At 35.9% G+C, this 21,468-nt stretch overlaps 1 protein-coding gene across 5 annotated transcripts in view; it reads right to left on the bottom strand.

The window, feature by feature from the left end:
* RFX3 (regulatory factor X3) overlaps window positions 1–21,078 on the bottom strand; it is a 293,286-nt gene extending 272,208 nt beyond the window's left edge. Inside the window, exons 1-2 of one of the 5 annotated variants that reach the window (XM_036854086.1) lie at window positions 20,916–20,940; window positions 19,646–19,703 (exon numbers count right to left, since the gene is read on the bottom strand). In XM_036854086.1, the coding sequence (XP_036709981.1) occupies window positions 19,646–19,667 (22 nt within the window). In that variant the 5' untranslated portion in view covers window positions 19,668–19,703; window positions 20,916–20,940. Of the gene's footprint in view, window positions 1–19,645; window positions 19,704–20,915 lie in introns of all 5 variants that reach the window. The other 4 variants (XM_036854090.1, XM_036854085.1, XM_036854088.1 and 1 more) reach the window with 4 other exon arrangements.
* Between the last annotated feature and the right edge of the window lie 390 nt (window positions 21,079–21,468).

Here is a 21,468-nt window from a genome sequence, read left to right as displayed (position 1 = left end):
GATTTTTTTTTTTCATCCATCCCTCTATTCCCGGGAGGTGGGGAGATGACACAACACAGCCAAGCAGAGTAAAGGACTGGCATTCTGAGCACAAGCCCGACTCAGCTGTGTTGGATCTCCTTCCATAGGTAAAGAGTGAGGGGAACAATAATGGAGTATTTGGGGAGTGAGGGGGTACGGCTGAAATAAGATTAACCACAAGCTAACCATTAAAGCAGAGAGATGGATACACAGGAATTCATTTCATTATTTCATCATACAGTTCTATTTTTGTATATCTTTAAATTTTTCCTTAATGAAAAAGCTAGGGGGGAAAATATGAGGGCAGACTTGCTCTCCGAAGTCTTTTATATAGCTCACATATTTTTTCATAAACACGGTGATGGTACAAAAAAGTGGTGATACTAAATTTGGCTTCTTTAATTTTTTAATTTATATTTTCAATGGCAAAAATAGCAGGTACTCAAGTTCAATAAACTCTGGACTACAGGTTGCTAAAATGTGGAAACATCTGACTCACTTCAGACACAAATGCCGGGGCAAATTTTCAAGTATAATCACTTAACCAGCCTTCAAGGAGGAAACCACGATTAGAAATAAATATTATATATATAGTTACATAAATTCAAACAGAGAAATGTAGTTAAAGATTCCACAGCAATTTCTACTTCCTTAAACATGTTAAAAACATACCCATATTATATATATTACATATTTTGTACCATTTTTTTAGTATTCCAATACAGTATAATATCCTCAAATACTGTCTAACTGTACATTTCATAATGGATGACAGGCACATAGTGTTGAATATCTGACACTGAATTGAAATGGAAAATACAATTTTGACATTAGTACACTGAAAACCTCATTCTAAAAATATCAGCATGACAATCTATTTGTCAAAATAACAGAATTCAAGACCTCCACTGCCTCCATTAGTAACTTTTATTTATCTAAATAATCTCTCACTTGTCTTTTTGCATATACAAAATTTTACAAAAAAGTTCAATTCATAAATCCATGATAAGTTACGATTAAAGATGACTAGATAATGATAGATATCTATCCTATATAAACAATGACATTCTAGTTTCACATCTAAGACACTGAAGGGCATTCTGATCACAGAAACCACCAAATGCAAAGATTCTTTCTCCAGTTTAAATCAGGCATATAAGCAAACTGAGAGCATAACCAACAAACCAGCAGTTCGGCTAGTGTAATTTCTATTTGTCTATTAATTATGACTTTTTTAACTTTTAACACTTCATGCATCAATTCTTTCCAATTTTTTAGGATATATTTTAGTGATAGTTACAGGTGTTTCAGAAGAACCTCCAACTTGTAAGCAGGTAGGGTGAACTTGAAGAAATGAATATCCCCTCTCCTCTCAAAAAAACAAAAACACAAAACTAAGCTAAAAGTTTTCGAAAGAGATTCTTAATCTGCCTATTTCCTTACAGAAAACCATAGTTTTAGTCAATACACTTCAAAAGAATATATAAATGAAAAGGCTCTATATTCAAAGGCATATAAAAATGATAAAAGGCGGCAAAGAGAAAGGCAGAAAGAAAAATAAGGACAGATGTAAACAATTAGGACTCTTTAGTACAGAAGGAAGGCTAGCACCAATCGAGGCATCAACATAAATACATAAACCCACATTTGAAGAAATATACAAAACTTACCTCTGTCAGACTCTGTTCAAATGTCACCTTCTCTTTAAGTTCTTCCTAATTATCCTATTTAAAATTACAATTTCCTCCACCCTCATCACCTACACTCTCTATACCCCTTCTTTATTTTTCTCCATAGCATTTATAACCATCTATTATAATACTCATTTACTTTCTCTCTCCCTCATCTCCAATTGTTTCAATGTAAACTCCTCTAGAGCAGAGACCTGATCAATTTTGTTCGCTGCTGTATCCTCCACAGCATTCCACTGCTTGGCCCGTATTGTAGGTGCCAATATTTGCTCAATCAATAATTGAAGATTATTACAAAAAGTAATAACGAACTTGTACACCTAAACTGATTCTAGAAATTGAAGGGAATCCCCTAAGTCTGAAGAGAGGTCAAGATGACTTCATAACTGGTAGTAAATTCACCAAACTTCACCTCAAGAGATGGTACAGAATGAAAATACATTGATTTTAAAAAGAGCTTATGCAATCTTCAGAAAGAAAAACAGAGCTGGAGGAATCAGGCTCCTTGTCTTCAGACTATACCACAAAGCTACAGTAATCAAGGCAGTATGGTACTGGCACAAAAACAGAAATATAGATCAATGGAACAGGATAGAAAGCCCAGAGATAAACCCACGCACATATGGTCACCTTATCTTTGATAAAGGAGGCAAGAATATACAATGGAGAAAAGACAGCCTCTTCTGTAAGTGGTGCTGGGAAAACTGGACAGCTACATGTAGAAGAATGAAATTAGAACGCTCCCTAACACCATACACAAAAATAAACTCAAAATGGATTAAAGACCTAAATGTAAGGCCAGACACTATCAAACTCTTAGAAGAAAACATAGGCAGAACACTCTATGACATAAATCACAGCCAAGATCCTTTTTGACCCACCTCTTAGAGAAATGGAAATAAAAACAAAAATAAACAAATGGGACCTAATGAAACTTAAAACTTCTGCACAGCAAAGGAAACCATAAACAAGACGAAAAGACAACCCTCAGAATGGGAGAAAATATTTGCAAATGAAGCAACTGACAAAGGATTAACGTCCAAAATATACAATCAGCTCATGCGACTCAATATCAAAAAAACAAACAACCCATTCCAAAACTGGGCAGAAGACCTAAATAGACATTTCTCCAAACAAGATATACAGATTGCCAACAAACACATGAAAGGATGCTCAACTTCACTAATTATTAGAGAAATGCAAATCAAAACTACAGTGAGGTACCACCTCACACCGGGCAGAATGGCCATCATCAAAAAATCTACAAACAATAAATGCTGAAGAGGGTGTGCAGAAAAGGGAACCCTCTTGCACTGTTGGTGGGAATGTAAATTGATACAGCCACTATGGAGAACAGTATGGAGGTTCCTCAAAAAACTAAAAATAGAATTACCATACGACCCAGCAATCCCACTACTGGGCATATACCCTGAGAAAACCATAATTCAAAAAGAGTCATGTACCACAATGTTCACTGCAGCTCGATTTACAATAGCCAGGACATGGAAGCAACCTAAGTGTCCATCGACAGATGAATGGATAAAGAAGATGTGGCACATATATACAATGGAATATTACTCAGCCATAAAAAGAAACAAAATTGAGTTACTGGTAGTGAGGTGGATGGACCTAGAATCTGTTATACAGAGTGAAGTAAGTCAGAAAGAGAAAAACAAATACTGTATGTTAACACATATATATGGAATCTAGAAAAAAAAAAAAAAAGGTTCTGAAGAACCTAGGGGCAGGACAGGAATAAAGACGCAGACATAGAGAATGGACTTAGGACATGGGGAGGGGGAAGGGTAAGCTGGGACGAAGTGAGAGAGTGGCATGGACGTATATACACTACCAAACGTAAAATAGATAGCTAGCGGGAAGCAGCTGCATAGCACAGGGAGATCAGCTCAGTGCTTTGTGCCCACCTAAAGGAATGGGATAGGGAGGGTGGGAGGGAGACACAAGAGGGAGGAGATATGGGGATGTATGTATATGCATAGCTGATTCATTTTGTTATAAAGCAAAAACTAACACACCATTGTAAAGCAATTATAGTCCAATAAAGATGTTTTAAAATTTTTTTTAAATAAATAAATAAGAGCTTATGGATTTATGGATGACAGCTCCATATTAAAAAAAAAAAAAACATTCTTCAGGGTAAAGTCTCTGTAGTAGACATCAAAGCAAGTTCTACCTTTCCATAGTGCAACCCTTGGTGGAATAGCACAAGTGCAACCACAGATCTGACTACTGTAACAATTCCACTCTGATATCACCAAGAGCCTTGGTATAACCTTGGAACTCATGCCCTAATTCTGCACTTTGTGGACATCCCAGTAGGAACAGTGAAGGTAGGCAACAAAAGGAGAAACTAAAGAGTTTGGGGGTATCTGAAGTAGCCCCCCCAAAAAAGTTCTCATAATGCCCCCCATGTCTCTCCGATATTAAGTAGCATTAGGAATTTCCACACTGTGCCACAACCAGAAAATAGGAAGAAGGTACTGAATCCTAAAAGGGACTCTCCAAGTTCTGAAACTAAGAAATTAGTCTTGTCAGACACTAAGGAAATTCCAGGCAAGTCTGAAATTTCATACACACACACACACACACACACACACACACACACACATGTGTGTGTGTGTGTATAAAATGCATATACAGATACAGAGTTAGGTAACAAAATGTCATTTGAAAGGTAAGAGGAAAACAGTCCCTGATTAGGTCAGCCCAAATCTACTCCCTGCTAGATGATGCTAATTTGAAGAAATATCAAAAACTCATGAAATCATTTAATTCATTCCATTAAATCCATTTTAAAAAACAGGAAGTTAAAAAATCCATTTGGAATAATAGAACTGCATTGCTCAAATGGTCATTATAAAATCAGGGCTAGACAAAGTTATAAAATGGTTAAATGTGTTTTCTATAATTTGATTAGAGATAAACAATCTGAGGCTTAATCAATAATTATTCATTGATTGCTTCTACTAGGAAAGGCCACTGGGTTTTGTGCTGAGTTCAAAAACCTATTGTGTAGTCATTTGCCCTTTGGAAGCTTACAAACAATTTGGAAAGATCAAACATTTACAGCCATAAATCTAAATCACAATTAGCTATCAATAGCTGTGTTAATAAGAAATTCATTAAAAGTAAACCCATCAAGTTAGGGACCACTCTTAAGTTTAGGAGAGATGAATTTAAGCAGGGTGGGGAACACATTTTAAATAGAATAAACGATGAGACCCAAGTAATAGAGAAGAGAAAGGACAAGGCAGAATTCAGGTGACTATAGAGAAGTAACAGCAACTGCCACTGACTAAGCACTTGGATGTCAGACACAGTTCTATTTGCCTATGTCATCTAATCTAATTTTTTGAAACAGTATTTTAAGTAATCTGCCTAAGGTTAAACTACTAATCAGTAGCAGAACTGGAATTCAAACCCAGGGTTGTTCATTCTGAAGTTCATGCTTTTAATCAATTACACAATATCAAAAGCCAGGCTGGCCAGAAAAGAGAAGTTACAGAGCAGAATGGTGAAATATAAATTTGAAAAGGTACCCTAGACTATAAGCTTCCTAACAACAAAGGCTATGGTCACTCAATAAATATTTCTTAAATAATTCTGACGAATAGGCAATAAGGAATCCTAAAAGATGGTGACCCCTAAAACATAAAATTCTGGGCTATTTGAAAACATCCAAAGTACCTTCTTTTTAGAGGATTCTATTAATCCATATTTAGAAACAGTTTTAGTAAAAATTTATCCAGATTATAAATTCATAAGATATTAAGACCACACACCATGTTTTAGATTCTTCCTCTTTATACCCAACAAATACAGCAGTCTAGTATTTAGTAACTGGTAACTCAACCTCTATATTCAAACCTCAGTTTAGACTTCCGAGTATTTAGCATTTTCTTTTCATCTGAATTATTTGTATTTTCTGTTCCATTTTATGGGCCAGTAGGTGTGTTGGCAAATCAGGAATATAGTTAAGTCTAAAAGTAAATGATTCAGATCCCTCCACACCCACGCCCAAAAACAAAACCCCTTTTCTTTAGTTAACAAAAAGCAAAATTGATTTAATGCACTGCATTCTGATTCTCTCTTAATTCTCATTAAAATGAAAAAACAAAACCATTAAGATTGGGACTGCCCTGGTGGTACAGGGGTTAAGAATCCATCTTCCAATGCGGGGGACGCCGGTTCGATCCCTGGTCGGGGCACTAAGATCTCACATGCCCTGGGGCAACTAAGCCCGAGCGTGCCACAACGACTGAGCCCGCTTGCTCTGGACGGAGCCCGTGCACCACAACTAGAGAGAAGCCCGTGCGCCGCAATGAAAGATCCCGCATGCCACAACTAAGACCCGTCACAGGCAAATAAATGAAACACAAACAAACAAACAAAAATTAAGATTAAGAATGAGTAACTTCTAGGCAAAAATGCAAGAGCTAACTAATATTTCATCATACCTTTGTTTATCATAGTTCCTTTTTTATTGAAGGTGAGGAGAAATCCAAGGGGAACAGTTTTACAAGAAAGGTTTGTCCATGGGGGTTTACCTTGTTAAGAGCGAAAGACAAATGGTTTTCCCCTATAGGAAACCTACTCTTGTTTTATGTAAATGTATCCTTTGGTACCACAAATGAAGCTGGTAAGAGCATCAGATTACTGCTAGAAAGTTCAGTTATTTGTCATTTTCTTGGTCTCTCTGAGGTGGATTATTTCAAATAATCAACAGGGTTAGTGCTCAAATGATAAAGGTCATCTTTATCACAAAACAGGATACCAAAAGTAAGTTCAAGCCTGACCTCATAGGTTTACTTCCAATTCTAACACACACAGAGAAAAATAAGACAAAATCTTGGTAATTACTTATTCCTGCCACAGTCTCATACTATTAATCAGTAAACAATATATCCTTCCAAAAGCTCAGATTAAGAAAATAAGAAGTCATATAATAGCATGACTGCTGGTATTGCTTCTGGTTGCTATGGAATAAAGGGCAGTCCCTTCACATTCTCATTCGTTGGTTCTCTTACTTAAGAGTGCTGCAGCACCTTTAATTCCCAGCCAGGCAAGTCTCAGCTTGTATGACCAATATCAGCTGCCAGTAATTTTACTTTCGCTCCTCAAGAGAGTGACCTACAGGAACAAATATTTCAATTTTTATAATTAAAAATTCAATGAATTTTTACAACAATCTTTAGGATGATTAGAATCGTCCTTATCTTCATCAAATTATTACATATTATCACTAACACCCAGCAAGGGAAAATACGAACGATAGGGATTACAAATCTACTATTTTCTTTTAAAAAAAAAAAAACAAGCAAGTATGGTACTTCCCCTTAATGTACAGCCTATTTAAAATTTTGGGAAAAAATTTTTAATTGCATTTCTATATCATTTTAAAATAAAGCAATTAAATAATGACCTATATACAAAAATTATAGTTGGAAGATGATAAAAATTAAAATATTTATTCAAATACTGAATACAGAATTATAAAACTTTACTTTTTCTAGGAAAAACATGGAGCTCAAACTCTAGCTAAAATAAGCAAGTAGAGTGAATACTTACGGCAGCACATTTGCGCTGCCTGCCTTTAAGGAAAGGTTTTCACCAGCTATGATATATACCATAAGAACACTGGTCGAGGAGTGAGGAGCCTAGGGCTCAACAGTCCCAGCTCTGATAAATGTTATATGTCCAAGTCACTTAACCTCCGTTTTCTTTCACATAAATGGGGGTTGGGGGAGTTAAACGAGATAACCTCCAAAGTCTGTTCCAACTTAAAAATTCTGTTTCTAAAATAAAACATCCTAATTATGTCTCTACTGGAATCTATATATTTGCCCCATTTGGAAGCATGTTTAACTCTAGCAACAGACCTTTTTACCTCTTTAATCTCTACTCCAGCATCCTGGCTACCCCTTTTGGTCAGCTGTGCAGATCAGACATAGTAAAGGGGCAGAAGAATATGGCCGTAGAATAGTTAAGTAGAAACAGGGAGAAAGGCTGAAGTTGGGCCCCTAAGGAAAGAAGGCACTCACTATAGGTGGCTTGAGGCTCCAGCTCCAGCTTCAGACTCAAAAGCTTAGCTGCCATGCAAACAGGGTCAGGTTCTACAATACAAGTCAATTCTTTGATAAAGCTTTCCTTCACATGGTGTTCTTCCAAATTAGAACATTAAGTTGTTTGCTATTGGGGAGTTACTCCAATACAGAATAAGTAGAGCAATATAATCTACCCACAAACAAATTAAAAGAATGATGTACAAAATATTAATCCCTTTCACCTCTGGGAGGTATATATCAAGACACTTGTTTTCCTGCATCCTGCAAACAAGGGCTGCAGCCCTTGTGCTTGATCCCTTTTTTAATGATAGGTCTGATTTCAAGTAGAAGACCCTGGAAATTACTAAACAAAAGACTTGACCAATAAATGAGAACAAACTTCCTGATTTACAAATGCTGTGCTGAGAAGAAACAACATGAAGATCAACCACTCTTAAATACTTTGTTTTAAATATAATGTAAGCACTGTTTCAAGGCTACATTGAGTCTGTTCTTAACATTAGACTTAAATTTTTTCAGAACAATGTAGAACAAAATAGGATTCAAGTTTATTTCAATAAACAAATTATTTCAAATTATATAGCTTTAAGAACAACAGAACGTAATAATCCTTAGGTCTGTGTGATGGACACATGAGGGTTCACTATACTATTCTATATTCTTCACTGTTAGTTTTAAAAGTTTTAAAAAAAGAAAGTTTTAAGAATATATACATTTATGGTACACAGTTTTTCACTATATATTGGCTTCCCATATGTAAACTGCTTTAGATATTAGATAAGCTAATCAGATATTCTAATTGAATATATTAACTTCCTATACTAATATATAACTTTGTAACAATAAAATAATTACAAGAAAACTCTGATACATCTCAGTTTAATTCTTTTCTATATACAACATTAATAGTGAAATCCCATACAATAATAGTCAAAGGTCTCAGAGCTTTATTGTAGATATTTCAGACAAAAAAAGTAATGTAGTGTCCATAAGAGACATAAGTATAATCTGTTTCTCAGCTTCCCCTATTCGTTAAAATCAAGTAAGGCAAAAAAGTAAATGATTATTCACCCAACAAATTATCTCACCATTCATACTTTGATTTATCCATCTCACCTTATTTTTAATCTTTATTTCAAAATTTTCTAATTTCATCTAACTGCATTTTCAATGTCTCCTCCTATACGTTGTTTTTACCCTTCTTGATTCCTAAATATCATCTCCATCATTTCTGCCTTCTAAAATTTGAAATCTTAAAAAATACGTCCACATAGCTGAGAATATATAATTTCGTATCAAATACCTAATTTCTCTCTTTTCTTTCAAAATAATCCTTAAAACCCAATAGAAAGCTGAGCCATTTCAGGATTCCTAAATTAACCAAAATAGTACTGGCACTAAATACACATTGATATAAATCCCTTAATTCCTCATTCAAAAGTAAAGCTAAAGAACAATGATGTAAAACTACAAGCTTATAGACTAACATATCCAACTATTTCTTATGTCTCTGCTAGAACGTTTCTGAATAAAATATTAGAAATAATGTTATTAATTGTAGTGGTAATATTACTAAGTATGCTTAATATGGCAAACTGAATTTCTTATGCAGACCCTAACATCACCCTTCTTTTTCTCTAACCATTATTCGTACTCTAATTTTTCCAACTATATGATCCTGCCCCAATTTACCCTCATCTTACCCCATTCCTTCAGATTAAGGTGTTGTTCTAGGCATGCGGTGTCATCTATTAGCATTCTTCCTAAGGTTTGTAAACCAGAGGGTAAGCTGGAGCTTCTAAAGCTCACGGACAATGCATTACACAAGACTGTGCTACAGGATTTAGGAAATTCCAGACAGCTGTGTAAATTAATAAAAATGCAATATCATAGAGAGGTTTATATTATCCAAGGAAGATGTCTTTATTTTAAAGTTTATCAAGGACAGCATGACTGCAGGTGAGTGACATATCAGGATCACTATAATGACCTCCTCCCACAAATGACTTTGATCTTTGTCTCCATTCCATGGTCACTGGCATTTCTAACAAGACCAGTAAATACTCAAGTAAATCTAACCCAATCAAAATATTAAAATACATCACCTCCCAATTTCAAAGATAAAACCCACTTACTTCCAAACCATATGGCTCTCAAACCTCTGGTGAAATATAAGTCCACATCTATTATACAGTGCCACTCATTCAACATTATTTAAAAGGTTTTAAATTTCAAAACTCGGCAGACTTCTAAAAATAAAGGCATAGATCAAATGTTGATCCAGCAGCACAATATCTTAACCTACTATAATCAGAATTACAATTTTTGCCTTTAATAACTTAATTCAATTTCAGCGTTCATGGCCTTTGTTAACTAAAGGTAGCCTCTAAATATCACCGTATAATGTGAGGCACCATTAAAAATCGTTCCCCAAATCACAGGAAGGTCATTCAAAGAACTTAAGTCAAACATTTCCCCTAATTTTCTTTGCCTCAACAAAATAGCACTGGAGTAGCTCCAAGATATGTAGAATGCAGAAACCAGTGAGCAAAAGCAGTGTTGACAGAAGTTCTGAAGTACCAATTAAAATGACTTTGTAAAGGTCTATGCACAAACACACACATATACACAAAACACTATATATAAGATAAAATCCATTTTTCTTAATATAAGTACACCCTAAAAATATAAAGTGACTTTTTAAACAAAATATGTTTTGAAATGTCCTTTAGAAGCATGCAATGTGATTATGTTACATGATCGAAACAAAGAATCTAACCTTATCTGGTGCCTGTATACCAATATTTCATGTTGGGCTTTCATCGTGGCACATCAAAATATGCATATTGTATATTTAAGATGGTAAAAGTGATTTTCAGATCACTAATATAATATCTTTTCATGTGTTTTTTTTAATGACCCTTATGCTGACACTTCATTAAAACTCATCTCCAAGATTGTCATCAGATATAACCAGATGTCAATCAGTGAAAGCCTGATGTGACAGATTACCCTCTTTGGTTCTTTAAAATGTCAGCCTCAATAGGAATAGGGGAAAAACCTAGGTTCTACTGCAAAAAAATATATCCACAAAACAATCCACCCAAAGCAAAATGTAGAGAGGTGGATTTAAAGCATCATTTCTGTTATCTAGCACACAAACTAAATTTTCTCACTACTGTCTTCTACCTTTCTAAATCTGTGCATGACTAAATCACAATATAGGTTCTTTAAAAGAGAAAGATATTATTGCACACCAATATACTAAGGGATAGACATATACAGATACAGTCAATCTTTAGGAGAAAAGGAATCACAGACAAATATGAAGTAATAAAATGCCTATCCTCACAAAAGTGTGTGTACTCTGCATAATACTACAACAGGAAAGGAAATAGATCTGGAAGACATACTGGATCACCTGAGTCATTTCTGTTTCTCCCCTCCCCATGCTCTGCAATCCCCACCCCAACCTCTATTTCCACCAAAACGTCACAGTCCAGGAAAACAAACTGGATAGAGTATGCAATGCACGAGTATTCAACAATGGAAACAGGATATGATTTCTAAATGTATCTCCCTCTTCCTGCCCCTCTCCAGCAACCCTCCCTCACCACCCCCAAAACTAAAGCATGGAAGAAAGAAATTTAAGTGACTAGCAAAGGGTTTCTAAAATGGTTTTGCACATTAAGATAAACTACGCTGATTGAGACTGAAGAGGGCCAGATGCATTTTTAAGGATGATAGTTTTATACTGAAATGTATAAAGCCATCAGTCATTCAGATCTGTAGTTCAGAAACTTGAATACGATTCTATCAATAAAAATAGCATTCAAAAATAATTTTAAAAGCAACAATTACAATCTATGAATCTTTCATACACTCCTTATTAAACTGGTAAAAGAGGTGAGGTGAGATAGAGCAGAATATAAGACTTATCTTGAACTAATGCAAAAATACTTCCTTTCACAGCATGCAATCCTCTAAAATCTTGTAAGTGCACTTGTCAAATTAACATTAAAGTACTGAGCAAAGTAAGTCAGACAGAGAAAGACAAATACCACAAGATATTGCTTATATGTGGAATCTAAAAACAATGGTACAAATGAACTCATTTACAAAACAAATAGAGTCACCAACATAGAAAACAAATTTATGGTTACCAGTGGGGAAAAAGGGGGGGGGGTAAATTGAGAGATTGGGATTGACATATACACACTACTATATATAAAACAGGTAACTAATAACGACCTACTCTATAGCACAGGGAACTCTACTCAATATTCTGGAATGACCTATATGGGAAAAGAATCTAAAAAAGAGTGGATATATGTATAACTGATTCACTCTACTGTACACCTGAAACTAACACATCATTGTAAATCAACTATACTCCAATAAAAAACTTTTTAAAGTTATGAAAATGCATACCTCTTGACCAAAAGACACAATTTTTCTGCCACCAAACCTAAATTTTAAAAATGCTATCCAAGTATAAACAATATTCAGAAAAATGAAAAGCAGCAATTATTGCCAATGGAAAAATACAAAAGAATACTAGTGTGGAAGATGGCAATGCTCCCCACAGCAGGGCCCCGAAGTAGTCCAAAAGCCCTCAGAATTTGCCCGGACTCCTTGACAGGATTTTAGGTCTTTTCAAAACTAGCTGAATAGCATGAAGGGAAGAAAAAAGTCAAGGCTTTAATAACTGGGGAAGAAATGTTGAAAAATGAGATCAACAGAAATTAAATTAATTTTTCTTGCTTCTAATGAGAGACAGAGAGACAGAGAGAGGAGAGGAGCTCGCAGAGGCTTGGGTTCCTCGCCACCCCACCCCGCTTTCTCTGTTAATTTGTCTATCCACATACTTGGGAAATTATGTCCTGTTTTAAATACCTCATTGGGGAGCAACAGGCAGGAGCCCCAACTGTCAGACACTTGTCTGGCACACAGACATAGAGGAGCTGGCACAGCAGGAGCTCAAGCTGTGAGACTCAGCTAATTCCTCTGTGGGTGAGAACATCAGGGCACTTGGCCGTAGCTCCCTACAGGGGCCACTGAAATGGTAGAAGCTTCTGAGACTGTGACATAGGTATGGCCATTATGCTAGACCCAGGCCCTGGGTTTTCCTTCTTTGTTGTTCTTATCAGAAGAAACAATAGGCAAGCAAAATGCCATCAATAAAGGAAACACCAATTCCAGGCTCCATGTTATTGGCATGTTTCCCTTTTTCCACACCAATCTCACCATGGAATCATAGACTATTAGTGCGGGAAAGGGCTTTAGCGACCACATAGCACTACTGTTTCATTTTACAAATGGAGAAACTGAGAGCTAGGAGGTTTAAGTGACTAGCCTAAGGTTTTTCACTTAGTGGCAGACTGAGTACCAGAACAGAAGCTTTTTTCCTCCTCTTTACTCTCCTTTGGCTGGCACTTTTGAAGACCTTTATTTCTTAGCCTACTCACCCTCTCTCTTTTCTCCTTCCACATCACCTCTCCATTTAGGTCTCCTCTCACCAACTAATGTACTTTCATTTTCAGGCCAGCTGCCTCACTCTTAGCTTTCCTGGGCTCAGCTCCTATTATCCCTTGCCCATTTTTGCCTAAACAGGAAGACCTCTGGTAATCTTGATCAGGCACTGTAAAGTAAAGGCAAGCAATACTGATTGGGTATTACAGCTTCTAATAAAAGTAGTGAGAAAGAAGAATCCAGGAGTTAAAAGTCAGCAATGGGCAGGCACATGTGACTGCGCAAACACAATATTTTGGGACTAGACAAGAGATTTAACCTAAAGTGCTCAGCCAGAGGCCAGTACATAGCCGGGACTAGGAAGGGAAACTCGTGGAGCATAATTATGCTCAGGTTACATCATTAGTGGAACAAGGGTATGTATTTGTTCATGAGGGCAGTCAGATGGATAGAAATTGTAAGAAGATAATGGATGATTAAAAACGGTAAGAATGATATATAACCTTACCACCTAATAAGTCACATTTCCTAGCCTTTTTCCAAAAGTTCCCTTTAAAATATGTGCCAGATTCACTGGAGAAAGGAAGCAGAGGAGATGGTTGAGCTGAGAGTCTGCATACTTTTTATGTTGGGACTAATTATCTATAAAAATAATGTAAAAGGAATCATATAATTAATTGAACATTTAACAGGAGTAGGAGGATGGGAGCAGGTAAGATGAGAGAGACAGGCAAAAAGCCTGTACAATACACAATGCTTCAGCAAAAAAGATGACACACGGTATCAGATAAATTTTCAATTGTAATGTATAAACCACATTTCCACTTTGAGAAAGATCGGGCTATTTAGATCACTGTAAAATGAGAAAAACATTTCATTCTTAGTCAAAATGCTTAGACAAATAGAAATATAGCAAATTACTGAATAGTAACTTTAGATATAGCAGTCAACTAAAATGATTCTTTCAACATCTTTAATGCCCTAACAAAGGGAATCAAAGGCGTTATTTTTCCACTATTATTTCATATTTTGTTTTACTGAATAACATTCTTGAGGTTACTTTATACCTCAAGATTGGGGTTGGCAAATTCTTCTAAAATTACTTATTGCTACAGGTAAACAAATGGTGACCTCACATTTTTCTGCTGTTAGTAAAAATAACGATTCTAAGCAGTGCATATAAATTGGAATAATTCCTTGATGAACTCATCTTTATACAACTATTGTCATTATTATATATTAATGACTGCATTTTGTATAAAGTTTATAAATAGGGCTCAAAATGTTTTCAAATGAATTCATGTATAATACATGTGAAAAGGAAAATATCAATTGGACAATGAAATGGACAATGGGAAGTGTTAAGAGTTTATGAAATATTACATCATTAATTCTCAGTCTGAGATCCCTAGACCAGGAGAGTTATCCAAACATAAAAAGAATCCGTTACAATAAGGCTGCAAAGTAAAACTAAAACATAACTTTGGGCTAGCACCCTATTAATTCAGTGTAATAACAAGACTGGTTATCAAATGGTAATCCAAACCTACAGTTGATAGCTTCATGTCTTTGATTTATTTTTAAAAGGGTGGAAGAGGGAATAATTATTTAATGAGTGTAGATCAGTGAGCAAAATCTTTCAAAACTTAGAACCCACTGGGAAGTATATGGTCAGAAGTGTATTAAAAGGATTCTTAGATAGCAAAAAAATTAGACTGGGTATCTTCTCAGTATTCCCTAAGAACCAACATGTATTGAGCATGTATTCCATGTCAAATACTGAGCAAAGCACATTACATGAATTAGCTCCTTTACTCTTCACAAAACTCCATAAGGCAGATTAAGGCTGATCTATTTTTCAGATGAGAAAACTGAGGCTAAATGAAGCTAAACAGCCTGTCCAAGATTCCATAGCTAATAACATTATCTGAAATCTGAGTCCAAAGCCTGTGTTTTTAACCAATATACTTATCCTCAATCTATTTAAAAAACAAAACACATACCTATTTGATACTCTAAATACATTCCAATTTTTTAACTGATTCATTTTCATTAAATACATCTTGTAGTTTGATGTGATATATAAAATGTCAACTATAAGGTTTTGAAACAATGTCATACACTTAAAATTTTTAGTGGCATAAATTAATTAGTTTATGTTAATGAATTGGTAGGATCACATTTTTAAGGAAAAATGCCTAACCTATTTTAGCAAGGCTAATACTTAAAAATATTATTATTCTCTATTGATGTTTTGGATTCTTTGTGGCATGTCTTATAAAGGTACTTTTAAAAAATATCATATTTTGCTGATTGTACTTAAATGTGGGATGACAGTATACATAAATCCATTATCTAGAGGAAAAAAAAGTTTATTTGATATAACTATATCTTTCTAAGCTTACTTGAGGCAGATATTGACTACCACTGCTTCAGTATTTGTCCTTTAGAGTATACATGTACTGCTGAGGAAGTAAAGTCAATGATGCAAGAAGAACCCAAAAGAGTGAATTGAATAGTTCTCCTAAAAAAAAAGATCTCTATGAACAAATATTCAGATACAGAAAGCAATATATGATCACTTCCAGTTTAGAAGTATAAGGCACAGAGGAAAGTGGAGAATCTAAAACTTTTCAGTTAATAAAGCCAAGTTAAATATTCAAACCAGACTATTCTAACAGCATGAAGTGGGGACCAAATTCTCCAATTTCTGTTATTATTGTTGTTGACTTAATTAGCCTGATAACTATTATTACCATTTATACCTTTGAGAGAGTTTTAGATTATACCATAAAAAGCATACCACTAATTATGCCATATATAAATGTTATAAGGATATACAACATACTGATATGTGCAACAATGCCAAATTTATGAAGTACAAAGCCATACTGCCAAAACAGTATGATTTTCAAGTTAAACTAAATTTTTTACATACAGATTAAAATACCTGCATAAGAAGATGATAAATGTATATGCCTACAGGATGAATGCTGACATTCAGATTATGCCAAAGATATCAATCTTGATATTGTTTTATGCTGTGTTGATATATATTAGTACACAGAAAGACAGGCTTTGATATAAAGCTGCCAATTAAGACAGTATATTAAATTGAAACTCCATAGAAATAAGGCTATTATATGCTTGAATGCATATGTAATTAAATTTTTTTTCTTTAAATAAAAGTTCTAATCAGTTCACATTCTTAGTGATAATAATCTCTTGTTGCAAACAGCACAGCACCCTCTGGTGCATCTGTTGTAAGATGTATAAAATTTCCACCAAAAAAGGATAGAATCCGAGTAAAAATGAACCTTAGAAATCAATAGGTTGATACTCTTTTATTTACTCCAGTACATATTTTTAAACACTAATGCCTGAAAACAATTTTCACTTAAAAACAGCACTAAAAACTTTAGAGTAACAATAGAAGTAGATAAGGAAAATGTTTTCATTTGAAAATATTTAAAATAACCAACAAAAACAACACTGGTTCTCAACGTTTATCATTTAAATTAAAATAATGCTGCCCCCCCCCCCAAAATTCAAGTATGGGATGGCAAAAGTTAACTTGTCATGTTAACCAAATTTCACTTTATTCAAGTCTGCCTTGGCTTTTTGCTTCAGATAAATTGACTAATTGTGTAAAGTGCTCCTGAGTACTTTTCTGGATTCAAAGGGAATTTATCATTGCTTTAAAGAATTTGAAGTGTCTTCTGAAAGGATCTGCAACTTACACAGCTCAAAACTAGAATGATATTCAAAAATAAAAGTTATGCTAATTAAATTAGGAATCAATTTGAATAGTTCAAAACCTTTACTTTAAAAAAAATAAAAAAAACTCTTCCTAGGAAAATGATTAACTCCAAAAGTATATTTTACTAAGGACAAAAGCAAAGGATGCCACCTGCTTTAGACAGCCCTTTTGTGAACCGGTGGAAGTCCCAACACAATGCACTAGAAATGAAAGTGACACCTGTTTAAAGCAGCCATCTGTCCCTAACAAAGCTAGATTTAGTTAAATCCGCTTAATCTTGGATTTCCAAAATATGGGAACACTATGCACCTGTGAACAGAGAGGAATTTAAAATCTGTTTTGCAACAGCCACTGGGAAGCCATACCAAAGAGTTAAAAGCAAATGATTCCATTAGGGAAACTAAGTGCTTATTTTTAAAGTAACTAGAAGTAGAGGATTTTTAGCCTAATGCTCAGCATTAAAAACAAAGCAAGCAAAAAAAATAGCAGACTTTTCATAATTTAAAGGTTTATGTCTTCCAAGACTCTTTTGTAATTTGAAAGCCTCCTTGTTTGGTATTCTCATTTCTTGTAACACAGGCTCACTAGAAATACAAAATAAAACAAAGTAACATTCCTACTATACTGTTCAGAAAAAAAAATTTTTTAACTCTTCCTACATATCTGACGCTATATCTTCTCTTTTAAACACACACACACACACACATACTATAAAATCTGAGACACAAAGATCATACTCCACCTACTGATTTCTTCAGTTGACAGTTTAGAGGAAAGCGCATAAAACATCAACTTTCTCAAGAAAAATGAAACATGTTACCAAAAAGTAACACATATCATCGATTAAATAATAGATTAAATCTATCTTGATTTACAATTCATTTTTAATTGCTAATTTTTTAATGGTAATTTTTTTACTATTAAATTTGTTTCTGATTTTAAAATTGTTTTGTTTAGCATCAAAGTATATTAAATTTATAAACTATAAATTTTTTATTTCAGTACTTATAAACTATAAACCTTTTATTTGAGTACCTAAGTAGAGTACAAGACTATTTGAATACTGGAGGAATAATATACTATTTTTTAAATTAGGCACAACTATCCCATATAATGAAAACATTGTGGAATGATGCATTTTAGAAATGCATTTTAGTTTACTGTTATACATTTAAATGTACTACATAAATATGCCTATATACCATTTAATGCAATTCATAGGCACAATAATATAAAAAGACTGAGATAGGCATTATGACATACAGTGAATCACAGATATTCAGCTATTTAAAACAAGTTACAAGTAACTCCTATTTCATAATTTTAGCTTTAAAGTTTGGACACTTTTCCGAGTTCGGTTTTTAGTCTAAAAACAAACACAAGAGAATACAAATACATAATATAGTCCCTCCTAGGAAAAATATCTCAGAAAAAAATTGTTACTAAGCATTTATCAGTGTGTTAAATTTTTAAATTTATCATTTGCTAGTATTTCTATTATTTACTTAATCCGTATGAATAATGTTGACACACTTGAGTCCAAAGCATGTCTAGCAGCAACTTTTATATCACATATGTGCTTTTAAAAATGAATAGGTAATAGAATTCAATTTAAGTTCTGCTCTCAAATCACCTTGTGAATGAAAATCTGAATTACAGAAAACCTGAGATAGTCGTAATGAGTGAAATGCCTCAAAAAAATTCTTGGACACTGCAAGTAAAAATATTAAACCATAAAATTATAGCATATAATCTACTCGACTGAAAATGTATTATGTAAATGGCATAAGGTCTGAAACTGTCTCAAGACAGCAAAACTCCTATTAACTTCAGAGAGTTTATAGGACCCAGGAACTTCACCATCCAAAAGTGTTCAGGCATTTGACACTCATCTGAACAGAAAAAAAAATACAAGTTAGTATTAGAGATTTGCAAGAAACCCAGGTTAGGGAGGGGGGAGGGCAAATATAAAGAAATTTGAGTGCTCTGAGAAAGACTTCTTTCAGAACAAACATCACCGTGATTTAAAATAGCAATCACAAGGAAATGGATTTTAAAAAAGAAAAGATTTTTTTTTAAAACCTAACTCTTATTTTACAAAATATTAGCCTTAATAGCATTACAATTACCCAACCTGCTCACTGACATTCTGAAGAATAATTAATACTGTCATATTATTCACAGCCTGCTCTGTCAGGTAAATCAATATATGTTTGCTGTTAGAAAGAAGACTATTTAAATAAGCATTTAAAAATTCCAAATTGGAAACTTCAATTTGTGCGAATATAATAGTACACTATATTTGTTTTAGCACACATTCATTATCGAAACTCTTTACTGATAATTAATTAAACATTACACTGAAAAATGAACAAATTTACAGGATCTGTAAAACTGGGTTACCTCTAAGAGCCTATAACTTGAGGACTGAGAAGTATTCAAATCTACAGAGAAAAATACGGTTTTGAAGGAAAGACCTAAAAAGGAAAGAGTTCTCTCTCTTCAGCAGGTTTAAGTCACTGTCCAAAGAAAACCAAAAAATAAATTTAAAAGACTATGTTAAGAACACACATGCCTAGATCTTAACAACCACAAAGAAAGTGAAATATACACACGTTTCAAGTTGAGAAGCTTCATACATTCTTTATGAACAACTTGACTTCAATTTCAACTCTCAAAGGAAAACGAACAGAGAAGATTAAAAAAAAAAACTCTTTAAAGTACCATAACTGTCACAAATAACACTGTAAACTGAGTTCTCACAAAGCTTCCTTATGTCCTTTCCCTGTCTGTCACACACAGAGTCTCATAACCACAATGAAAATTGTTAACACTCCACTGTGGGGAAGGAGGTTCATCAAAGTGAAATGGAACCTCACTCGTACCCCTCCCATCTCCACATGAAGGATAAAGCACTGTCAATAACTACTAACCCAAGTATCACAGATGCCCTGCATCCGGTTTAAATCACACTCACACACACACACACACCGAGAAAGAGAGAGGAGAGAGACTTTTTAAAAAAAGATCTCTTTCCCAATGCAGCAAAGAATCCAGCGAAGAGGCCCCAGGTTTCAGTGTGTGTGCAAGGGGTGTGGGGGGAGAAGAAAGAGGGGGAGGGAAGAGTGCCGAATGGATATTAAGATTGTTTGCAGCACAAAGAAAACACAGTTTTAAAAGAGAAAAAAGAAAACCACGCAGCTGATGATGGTAAAAGAAGAGCAGCTCATTTAGCACAAGGCAAAGAGGGGCAAAAATGAAGGCAAGAGGCAGTGGGAAAAGTTCACCGATGTACGAGGATAAAAATAACAAAACCCATAACAAGGCCCCACAAGTGAACAACAACAACAAAACACCACCTCGTGGGTCCCCCCTTGCACATTCTTGTCTATTTCGGTTTTGAAAGAAACAGGAACCAAGCAGCTTTGAAAAAGAAGAAAATTGAAAGAAAGAAAGAAAGAAAAAAAAAAAACAAAACCTTATCTCTTCACCTGACCCTCCTCCTCAGACCCAGACCTAAGGGAGAGCTCCACCGTCCGCAACGCAAAACTGTGGCTCCCTCTCCCGCTCGGCTCGCAGCCCCCCGAGCTCCCGCTCCATCCCTGAAGCGCGGCCGCGGAGGGCCGGGGCCGGCGAGCGGGCGGGCCGGCGGGCGGCGCGGCGCCCACACCCCCGACCCAGCCGCAGCGCGCACGGTCCATTGTAAACAAGCCCGGGGGACGGAACCCCTCGGCAGCGGCGCCACAGCTGCAGCCCCGGTGTCAGGAGTGAGACCCCCGCACAGCCACACTCGGCTCGCACACACGGACACACACACGCACGGACACACGCGTTCACACGCATCCACACGCTCCCACACACATGTAGAGACCGAAGAATATTCACCTTGGCTGTGGATTATTGTGGTGTTGTTGGTGGGTGATGGAGATGGTGGTGGTGGGGAGGAGGAGGAGGAAGAGGAGGAGGAGGAGGAGAGGAGTAGTTGTTGTTGATGGGTAACAGTCGCCAGGACTACGGTGACTATGGCGCTTGATTCACAAGGCAACGGTTGCTATAACTCACAAAAGAGAGAGAGAGAGGGAGAGAGAGAGGGAGCGAGAGGGAGAGGGAGACACTCACACGGGGAGGGGTGGGGGAGGGAAGAGGGGAGGAGGCGGGCCCTGCTAGCGGCCGGAAGGGGCGGGCTCAGTGCCGTGACTGACAGCCCCCGAACCGGGTTGGGCTGGGCGCGAGGCCGGGGTTCCGAGGAAGGGTTCCGAAGAGACGCGCTAAGTTTGGCAGGGGCTGAGGTCACCCCAGGGTTCCCTCGGAGGTACGGTACTACACGTCCTGGCGAGGCTGGAGGAGGAATTTAGGGCCGTGGTGCGAGGTATACTTTCTGTGAAACGAGAGCTGCCAGTCGCAGCAACCAGCTTAGTGCCCAAAAGCCTCACAGCCG

The sequence above is a fragment of the Balaenoptera musculus genome, chromosome 6 (assembly GCF_009873245.2).
Source record: "Balaenoptera musculus isolate JJ_BM4_2016_0621 chromosome 6, mBalMus1.pri.v3, whole genome shotgun sequence".
NCBI lineage: Eukaryota > Metazoa > Chordata > Mammalia > Artiodactyla > Balaenopteridae > Balaenoptera > Balaenoptera musculus.
The sequence above is the reverse complement of the archived record's forward strand: the minus strand, read 5'-3'. Positions and strand labels throughout refer to the sequence as shown.